This window comes from Bufo bufo, chromosome 7 (genome assembly GCF_905171765.1).
Source record: "Bufo bufo chromosome 7, aBufBuf1.1, whole genome shotgun sequence".
Lineage (NCBI taxonomy): Eukaryota > Metazoa > Chordata > Amphibia > Anura > Bufonidae > Bufo > Bufo bufo.
In genome coordinates this window covers 22,336,461-22,347,789 of record NC_053395.1, presented here as the reverse complement: position 1 = coordinate 22,347,789, position 11,329 = coordinate 22,336,461, and the positions used below count along the sequence as shown (strand labels likewise).

Below are 11,329 nucleotides of genomic sequence, written 5' to 3'. Positions count from 1 at the left end.
TAACGGCAGCCGTATTGGTTGTCACCCAGCTTTCCCAGAATCAGATATCAGCGAGGCGATTGCTGCTCAGTAGTCCCATTCACGAGGGTTCGTTGCAGGAGCCGCTGTTGTGTAATTCCCCCTCCGCCATGGGCTGAGCTCTCCTAATTAAGAGACTTTCCAACCTTGTGCACAGGGATATCTGTCATTATTCCAGTCAGCGCCGCTTATCCTCGAAGGATATGAGGCTGCCCGGGAGGGGGGGCTGTCACTGCTTCTCCCCTGGTCAGGGCAGGTGCAGCTGCAGGAGACTCACCTGTCCATCAACACGTGGTCATTGCCTTGCAGGGCGCCCTGCTTTAGGGTGTGTTCACACGCAGCAGGTTTATTGCAGACACTTTCCCAGTATCTCTGAATGACCTGCAGAAATCCATGTGCTTGCCACCAAAACAACCCCATTCAGATGCAGGGAGCTGGTTCACGGGCGCAGAGATTGCCGTGGGTGACTATATCAGTGGGCACAGTGTCATTCAGTATGGATGGGCGGTCTTCAGTCGGGGGCTGTCACTTGATGCCAAATCTGACCAGGCGTAGACGTAACACGGTTTGGATCTCACCTTCCAGTCCACCATGACTTCCGTAGGACATTTCCAGATTGGTCGGCTTAGTTTTGGTGACTTTGGTACAAATTTGGCAATTTGTGAATCATATCGACCAAGCGAAGGCAACGGTGAAATGAAAAAAAAATAAAACACGCCATCTATATAATGGAGAATAAGACAGTGACAACGGGTGATAATAATCCTAAAACGTATAAATATTACATGAAGTATAAAGAAATCACATTACATATAAATAGTAAAAATGATACAAGTAATCTAAAAAAAGAATATAATAAATATACAAAGAAATACAACAATAATAAATATAAAAAAATAGATTTAAAAAGTAAAATTTAAACGTTAAAATATAAATTATGTAAAAAAAAATACTTGATGAAAATAATACAATAAATAATATAATAAAAATATATCAATGTCATAAAATAATAATAATAATGATAATAAATACAAAAAATAATACTATACAAAAAAATATATACTGATGATGACATGTATGAAGACGATGACGTGTATAACGAAGACGATGACGTGTATGATTATAATGATGATGGCATGTATAATGATGATGATGATGATATGTATGATTATGAATCATAATCATACATGTCATCATCATTATACATGTCATAATCATACATACCATCATACATGCAGTCATCATTGATGATATGTATGATGATGATGACGTGTGTGATCATAATGATGATGACATGTATGATGATGATGATGATGATGATGACATGTATAATGATGATATGTATGATGATGATGACGATGACATGTGTGATGCATGCTCCCAAAGGCTGCAGCCTCAGGCTGTGACAATTCCCAGCCTCTCATAGACACATGCAGCTCCCTATGAATGAGGATGGTAGTCCTGGGTGGCACATGTGTCTGTGCGGTGACAGTCCCCAGCTGCCTTCACCTTTAGGGGATGATGATGAGACAATGTGAGAACAGGTGTTTTCACTTGAGCCCCCCCTGGGGGTGAGAGGCAGGCAGCCTGGTTGGGGTGAGGTGGGGGAGGGTTTAGTCCCTTCCCACTAGACAGTTGTCACCTCCATGCAGGGATCAGAGGTGTCCTGCACCTTCTCTCCATCCTCCTCCTCCTGTTCCTGCTTCTCCTCTGTGTCCATCCTCCTCCTCCCCCTGCTTCTCCTCCACTCCTCCTCTCCCTCCCTCATCTCTAGTTGTGCTCTCTCTCCTCCCTCCTGGTACATGAGTACAAGTTTCCTGCTCAGTTCTGTTAAGGCTTTGCTGGGATGAGGAGTGAACGCTCTCCCTACTGCAAGGAGCTTGAACTCCAAGAGACCCCCTGGTAGCAGGATCTAAGACCCCCAGCATCAGCACCAGAACCCACCCCTTGGATCAAGCAGAAGAACCTTTTTGGATTGTGCTGGATCTACCAAACCCTGGATTTTACTCATCAAGGCACCACCCTGCCCATCACATCCCACCTGGAGCCCCTACAATCTCTGGATATACCCCTTTACTTGGAGCTCAGGGGGGGACCTTTCACCCCTTCCTCCATCCCCATCATTATTACTTTGGGATTTCATGTAAAGTGGAGGTGAGCTATGCTTTTGGGAAGCCAGGAATCCGTTAAATTAAGGTAAGGGGGCATGATGGGCACCATATGGGCTCAGTAACTTGCTTTGGGTAGAGGAGGTCCTGTGTTAAGTTCTACAGAAGACACATCAGGCACCACAGTATGTGGGTTACCATCAGCATGTGCCTTACAACTAAGAAGATGGCTTGCTCATTTTAACCCTAATGGTGCCAGGTGACACCTGTTTTGCTAAGTCCTGTGGGGCTAATAGGATGGGTTGGGTCTTTTAACCCTCATGGGTCCATGTGGCACCTAAGTGTATGGGTTACCATCATCATGGGACTAGAAGGTGGGTTGGCCGGCATCTGTGTTTAGGTTGCCATCTTCAAGTGCTATGGGAGTAACAAGCAAGATATAACCATTTAACTCTTCTGAAGCTGGGTGGCACCTAAGTGTTTGGTCTACCATCACCATGAGCTGAAGATTTGGCAGGATGGGTCATATCCTTTTACACCCATGGTGCTGGGTGGCACCTAAGTGTTTGGTTAACCACCACTAGAAGCTGTAGATCTGGCAGGATGGGTCATATATCCTTTTACACCCATGGTGCTGGGTGGCACCTAAGTGTTTGGTTAACCATCACTAGAAGCTGTAGATCTGGCAGGATGGGTCATATATCCTTTTACACCCATGCTGCTGGGTGGCACCTAAGTATTTGGTTTACCGCCACCATGAGCTGAAGATCTGCTAGGATGGGTGAGGTCCTTTTACACCATTGATGCTGGGTGGCACTTAAGTGTTTGGTTTACCATCACCAGGGGCTATAGATTTGGAAGGGTGGGCAAGGTCCTTTTACACCCATGGTGCTGGGTGGCACCTAAGTATTTGGTTTACCATCTTAGATTTGGAAGGGTGGGCAAGGTCCTTTTACACCCATGGTGCTGGGTGGCACCTAAGTGTTGGCATGTGGTGGGGGAACCTGGCACAGTGTGCATAATTTGGGACAGAGCATGCTCCTTTAACATTTTATATTCTGGCTGACATGACTTGAGATTTGCAAATGATACTAATGTTGCTTTAGACATTGCAGAAGATACAATGTTGCCTGTGAGGGCTGATACATTGTATCTTGTAATTGTGTAAGGAAGGGGGGGGGGCAGTTGGTATTAATTGGTTTATAGAGCCTCATCATTACCAGTAAATGGTAAGGTCTGGAGGGGGATGGAGGGATTTTAAGTAAGGCTTAAGTTAACTTATTTAACATGCACATATGTTATACCCCAGCAAGACACATCAGGAACCAATTCCCTATCCCCAGCCTGCTCAAGTCTTCTGCCTGTTTTTTCACTTTTCACAAACACGTCTCTTCCTAATTTGGGCACAAGCAATCATTATAAGCCTTCAAATAACAGGGCAATGGCGAAAGCAGCTTGGGATATATTGTATGTATAATATGTGTCTACTGTACATTGACTGTCTGTAAACTGTATACATTACATTGCTCGCCTGCGCATACTCACCGCTCTTCAGACAGCATACACTATGTGATCTATAGGGTCATTACAAATATGTGACTCGATTATGTGCACAGGTATACACTCTGCCTTGCATCTGCCCATAGATCATCTACACCATGTATATGCTACGCTGTATATTCATATTTCACATGGATATTCTTTGTATACATTACACATTGTCTCTGTCCGAAGAAAGATACTGGATAATATATGGAGAGACTGTATACACGTCCCTCGTGTGATGTACACTGTAACAAAGTCTATATTCTGGGTCCTGCAACCTCTAAATAGGGTGTGGGGTTTGTATGTAGTTCATAGGGCTATGCCCTTTAAGGGCCACCATATGGTCAAGGCTCTTTAGATGGAATGATCACATTTTTATAGATGTTTGCCGAAGTGAAAGGTGGTCCTGCCAGGCAGGCAACTGGGATGAGTATTAGGGAGTGCCCGCTGCCAGACAAAGAGCTTCAGATACTTTTCTTTTTGACATGTAGAAATCATCTTCAGGTGAAGAGTGAACTTGCTTGAATTACTAGTCATTGAGGACACAAGTGGACATCTGTCTTTAGCGAGAGTGACCTATTATAACACCCTAATTCCTTATTACATTACAGGCACTTCCCCCAATTCTTCTATCTCAGCTGCGAAATCCGTCTCTTCCTCAATAATCTCGCCCATTGTTTTCCTCCCGTCCTTGTCTTCCTTGAAATTTGCAATTCTCCTTGCTATGATCTCTCTATTCTGTATTTGATTGACACTTCCTACCCATCTTCTTGGATTTTCTCGGTTGCTCAGTGTCCTTTTTGGACATATTTGTAAGATATTCCAGGTTCCTCTTGGGAGAGCTCAGAAATCTTCAAATTGTGGAAGGGTGGATCACATTTTTTAGAAACCTGGGCTTGATAGAATCATTGACCCTTCCCCTAGAACATGGGATGGTGATATATGGTGTGAATTATCCCCACCCCATTTATAATGTATCCTCCAAAGTCTAGATTCTGACTCAATATGATCTAAGAGCCACCTTTTAGGACACGTCCACCAAACAAGAAGAACCCCATTGTGGACATCTGTTTAGGATATTCCAGGTTCCTCTTGAGAGAACTGAGAGTTCTTCACATTGGGGAAGTGTGGACCAAGGTTTTTTAGAAACTTTAGCTTGATAAAATCATTGACCCCTCACCTACAACATGGGATCATGATATACGGTGTGAATTACCAGCACCCCATTCATAATATCTCCTCTAGAGTCTACATTCTGCCCCAATATAATCTAAGAACCTTCTTTTTGGACATGTCCATCAATCAAACATGAAGAACCTTGAAGAGTCCCTTACCCTACAATTAAAACAAGGAGTCAGTCTTTTTGTCTAAAGTCTTCTCACTGCTCCATTCAGCCCTTGTTTATAGATATAGATCCTTTAAGATGTCCACTCCTGAAGGGCAAATCTGCCTCGTTATACCGAAGAAGATTTGCCCTTCAGAAAAGTTGTGTCATAACCCATTCTGGTTGGGGGAATGGTCTCCATATTGCTTATGCTCCAGCTTTTCAAGAATGTGATCTGACAAAGAAATTTGACAGAAGAAGACGCCTCAATCTCTCTAGGTGGTTTTTAGAGGAGATGTTCTTGGTTTGGTAGAGATGATGACTAATTTATTGAAGACAAATGAGGTGGATGAGTCTTCTGCTGACCATTGTGTTGTCTCTCTGATCACCCTAAAGACCTAAATGATCTCTTGTGCTCTTCTTCTTCAGGTGCCGTTTGCTATCATGACTGATGGCGAGAGAAGAGAACCTTTCCAGCCGCTGGCCGGAGATGATATCAGGGTTCCTATACCCCCCATGCCACCGGCGGGGGACCCCGGAGAAGAAGAGGATGGGGGAAGTGCCGAAAAATCAGCTCTGGGAAGTTTGGGCTCAGGGGAATCTTCAAGCAGAAGTCGGGAACAAGGTCAGGGCTCTGAGGAAGGTGAACAGGTCCCGTACCCAGCGTTGGCTCCCACTGTATTCTTCTGTCTTAAACAAACCACCCATCCACGCAGCTGGTGTATTCGACTGGTCTGTAACCCATATCCTTTCCTGGAAATTCTCTAACGTTCTCCAACATCCCTCGTCCTCTCATGTAGGAGGAGGGTCCTGGTAGGAAGGATGGTGTTGATGATGATATAGTTTCTCTAATTTGCCTGCATTAAAGTTGCTTACGCTTTCCTTGGATCGAAGTTTATGCTGAAGGAACAGGGTTTCCAACAGGGGGAGCATGACGACTGCTTAGGGCCTTCAAGTCGAAAAACAGATGCAGCAGAGCTGAATTTGTCTTTTAACTCCTGGAAGCTGCATTCCTCCTTGCATTGTGATAGCTCTCTGAAACAAGATGATGCAGTATGTTTTCAGTACACAAGATATACCAAGTGACAAACTCAGACCTGCTACATCTGGGATGATGAGAAACGAAAGTCATTCCGAGACAAAATATCTGGGAAACCATGCTCCTTTATGGTTGGAAAAGAGTAGAAGGTTGATGGTGACCTCCTTGGGAGAGGGCTTAGTGTTCCGCACGGCTTTATGAGGATGGCAGTCAGAGTCCTGCTCCTTTACATTGGATCTTTTTTAGGTTTTGTGCTTTGTGGTGATGTTTTTGAAGAGATGTGGAACAAACTTGTTGAGATCAGACGTGTCGTGTTCCTTCAATGTGTTGACCTTGTGGGTTCTTTGATGTGTGAGAGTCCTAGGTCGATGGGACTGGATTTATGGGAGAATGAGAAGGACAGTGCCCAAGGATATCAGAGATTGTGTGACTCCAAATGATTCTAATTTATCTATCTATCTATCTATCTATCTATCTATCTATCTATCTATCTATCTCATATCTATCTATCTATCTATCTATCTATCTATCTATTATCTATCCATCCACCTATTGATCTCATATCTATCTATCTATCATCTCATATCTATTTATCTATCTATCTATCTATCTATCTATCTATCTATCTCATATCTATCTATCTATCTATCTATCTATCTATCTATCTATCTATCTATCTCATATCTATCTATCTATCTATCTATCTATCTCATATCTATCTATCTATCTATCTCATATCTATCTCATATCTATCTATCTATCTATCTATCTATCTATCTATTATCTATCTCATATCTATTTATCTATCTATCTATCTCATATCTATCTATCTATCTATCTATCTATCTATCTATCTATCTCATATCTATCTATCTATCTCATATCTATCTCATATCTATCTATCTATCTATCTATCTATCTATTATCTATCTATCTATCTATCTATCTATCTCTCTATCTATCTATCTATCTATCTCATATCTATCTATCTATCTCTATCTATCTATCTCTATCTATCTATCACTATCTATCTATCTATCTATCTATCTATCTCATATCTCTCTCTCTATCTATCTATCTATCTATCTATCTATCTCATATCTATCTATCTCATATCTCTCTATCTATCTATCTATCTATCTATCTATCTATCTATCTATCTATCTATCTATCTATCTATCTATCTATTATCTATCTATCTATCTATCTATCTATCTATCTATCTCATATCTATCTATCTATCTCCCTGGCTCCACAGTTTCAGGAGTCCTTTTTGTTGACACGGTGTTCATATGATAAGATACCGCTATTAGGCTCCATTCACATGTCCGCAATTGTGCGGAACGGCTGCGGACCCATTCATTCTCTATGGGGACGGAATGGATGCAGACAGCACACAGTGTGCTGTCCGCATCCGCATCTCCGGTGCGCGCCGCCGATCTTCCGGTCTGCGGCTCCGGAAAAAAATAGAACATAGAGCAATTGCGGACAAGAATAGGCATTTCTATGGGGGGTGCCGGCCGGGTGTATTGCGGATCCGCAATACACTACGGACGTGTGAATGGACCCTTAAACTGCGCTTCATAGGGCAATGTTGTCGCCCTGATTATATTCTACTATATACAGCAGAGCTGAATTTGTCATTTGCCATTGCATTGTCAATGCCCTGAGACAGACGTCAGCAACCTCTGGCAACGCAGCTGTTTTGAAACTACAACTCCCAGCATGCACGTCTACTGGACTGTTCTCTTAACTCCTATAGAAATACACAGAGCATTCTGGGGGTTGTAGTTCCACAACAGCTGGAGGGTTGCTGACCCCTGCCCTAAGAGAACCTAACTGAGCAGGTTCACCACCAAACGACAAACCCGGCTCTGCTACGCATAACGGACTCAAACGTAACCATCACCTATTGTCAAGAAGCTTCTCTAGAGATCCTTATCCCCATCATTGCTGCGGAGGCTGAGCGTTATCCCCTCCCCTGTACGTATAGATCCCAGTGGCTGAACGCTGGGCCGTACCACACGCAGTCAGCTGAACCGGCAACGGCGGGGTATTTTAACTGCGCGTAGCCCTGGTAATCACCAGGAGATAATGAATGTCATGCAAACAGCGCGGAGGCCGATCATAACTCTCCGGCGATGCCTTGTATATAAGAGGCTGCGGGAGGGACAACTCTTTCCATTATATGAGAGTGATTTAGTAAGAGCGTGTCCCTGCAGCTTCCTAATCGTGTTAGCCATGGCTGGCGCGCGCGCCGGGAGAGGGACGCTGTACGCCATTAACCATGCCGTCTCCCCTGCCCCTTTAAACAGCGTGACATCATTAACTATACGGTGCCCATATGGCCATATTAGGCAACAGCCAGCACCGGACGGCGGCGGGGTACAGGGAAGAGTTCAGCGATACTCTGCAGCGTCTCGCGGAGGCCAGGAAGGAGCACGCGCGGGGATTGTATATAGAGCGCTGTCTTTTATACACATGGATGGACTGTTTGCCTGTCTGCTTCACGAAATCCAGGAAACGTCTGCGCTGATTGATGGCCTGTCCTGATCCAGACTTTGCATGCAAAGACCCCATTCCCCTTCTTCTGGGAGAAATCAGATCCTGTTTTCTCCATCCTGTCCTGGCGACGTGTGTGAAAGCGAGAGTGTCAGGCAGGATCGGTCCTGGGTGACTCTGGGAAACAGGCCGGGTGGGGAGAGGATATCTGTCGCCATGATAAAAACGAAGGCGCCTTTCAGCAGCTGCTTGACACCAGCAGGAAACAGGAGGTTCTGCTGCCCCCCCCTCCCCCATCCCATTTTCACTTCTCTTGTAACACTGTAGCACTTGTGGAAACCACAACTTAAGGGATGAGAGCCGCCTGGAATGGGTCCCCTTTCTCTAGGTGGGGGGGGGCAGGGAAGACGCACGGTGGTATGCATGGCATGCTGTGTCGGGGTTGGCACTAGACCAGCAGCAAAATGCATGACACTCCAGATGCAGAGGTTATACCTGCAGCCTGTGCTGCCATTGCATTGTAAGTCCAATAGACTTGCATTGCAACAACCATTGCAGCCCAATGGAAGATGGAAATTAAGTTTCTGCTGCAGGTGTGGGAAATAGCTGACAGCAAGGGTTGATTCTGGGGGTCAGCAGAGGACAGTGACTAATGGAGGGGCATACAGTACATGTACAGTACATTAGTTACATTACGTCTCTGGTACGCAGTCATTGACATTGTTCTTCTCACCATAGAAGTCAATGGAAATTGCTTGTGGCGATGATTGGTATTGACTTACAGTAAATATGTGTCGTGTGACCTGCTGCAGCCATTGCCTGCCACACAGCGTCACTTAGATCATAGCTACACGTGGGACACTGCATTGTCCAATCTTAGAAGCTGAGATAAGAGGAGCTGTCTGTTAGGGACCCCCAAACTGTGGAGCCGCAGTAGCAGTACCTTTGGCCGGAGTAGGCGTTAATTTGGGCCCACTGCAAAGTTGCCCGGGGCCCCTGATTTTCCAGGACCTCCGAGGATGGGAGCTCGAGGAGAAAACTAACAACTTCGTAGTATTGGATAATTCAATTTTAGTATTATATGAGAACTATATGGTATTATTATACCAGGACTATATGGTGGTATTATATGAAAACGACAGCCTAAGGTAGTATTATGTGAGAACTATATGGCCGTATTGTGTGAGAAACTACAGTATAAGGGCTCGTTCACACTTACGTTTATTGCGTTCCATATACGGTCCGTTTATTGCGTTCCGTATACGGTCCGTATACGGAACCATTCATTTCTATGGGTCCGCAAAAAAAACTGAATGTACTCCGTGAGCATTCCGTTTCCGTATGTCCGCATTTCCGTTCCGCTACATTTTGAGTCTTGTCCTATTAGGCTCCATTCACACGTCCGCAATTTCGTTCCGCATTTTGCGGAACGGAATTGCGGACCCATTCATTCCTATGGGGCAGCACATCGATGCGCTGCCTGGACACGGAAATGCGGATCCGCACTTCCGCGTCCGCACTTCCTTTCCGCAAAAAAAAAAATAGAACATGCCCTATTCTTGTCCGCAATTACGGACAAGAACAGGCATATTCTATTAGTGTTGGCGATGTGCGGTCAGCAAAATGCGGAACGCAAATTGCCGCTTTCCGTGTTTTGCGGATCCGCGGCTCCGTGGATCCGCGAAACACGTTGCGGACGTGTGAATGGAGCCTTATTGTCCGCAAATCACGTTCCGTGGCTCCATTCAAGTCAAAGGGTCCGCAAAAAAAACGGAACACATACGGAAAAGCATTCGTATGTCTTCCGCATCCGTTCCGTTTTTGCGGAACCATCTATTGAAAATGTTATGCCCAGCCCAATTTTTTCTATGTAATTACTGTATACTGTATATGCCATACAGAAAAACGGAACGGAAAAACAGAAACAAAAAACAGAACAACGGATCCGGAAAAAAACGACCCACAAAACACTGAAAAAGCCATACGGTTGTGTGAAAGAGGTCTAGGCTACATGCACACGACCGTATTTTGCTTTCTTGTCCGTTTTTCAATGGGTCCGCAAAAAATACAGACAGCACACCATGTGTTGTCCGCATCAGTATGTCCATTCCGTAGCCCTGCAAAAAAAATTGTGCTTGATTTTTTCTAGTTTGCGGACAAGGATAGGCATTATTACGCCAAAACACATACGTTCGTGTGCATGAGGCCTAAGGTAGTATTATGTAAGACTATATGGATGTATTGTACCAGAACTATATGGTAGTATTGTGTGAGAACCATATGGTATTATTATACCAGGACTATATGGCAGTATTACACTGGAACTATATGGTAGTATTGTGTGAGAACCATATGGTATTATACCAGTACTTACTATATGGTAGTATTACACCAGAACTATATGGTAATATTGTGTGAGAACCATTTGGTATTATTATACCAGGACTATATGGCAGTATTACACTGGAACTATATGGTAGTATTGTGTGAGAACCAAATGGTATTATTATACCAGGACTATATGGCAGTATTACACTGGAACTATATGGTAGTATTGTGTGAAAACCATATGGTATTATACCAGTACTTACCATATGGTAGTATTACACCAGAACTATATGGTAGTATTGTGTGAGAACCATATGGTATTATTATACCAGGACTATATGGCAGTATTACACTGGAACTATATGGTAGTATTGTGTGAGAACCATATGGTATTATACCAGTACTTACTATATGGTAGTATTACACCAGAACTATATGGTAATATTGTGTGAGAACCATTTGGTA

General features: G+C 44.0%; 1 protein-coding gene across 3 annotated transcripts in view; it reads left to right on the top strand.

Annotated features, from left to right (window-relative positions):
* Positions 1–1,852: 1,852 nt before the first annotated feature.
* Positions 1,853–11,329, top strand: part of CACNA1H (calcium voltage-gated channel subunit alpha1 H) — a 382,070-nt gene continuing 372,593 nt past the window's right edge. For all 3 annotated transcript variants that reach the window (XM_040439279.1, XM_040439277.1, XM_040439276.1), the window contains exons 1-2: positions 1,853–2,214; positions 5,425–5,738. In XM_040439279.1, coding sequence (XP_040295213.1) covers positions 5,440–5,738 — 299 coding nt within the window. In that variant the 5' untranslated portion in view covers positions 1,853–2,214; positions 5,425–5,439. The remainder of the gene's footprint in view (positions 2,215–5,424; positions 5,739–11,329) is intronic.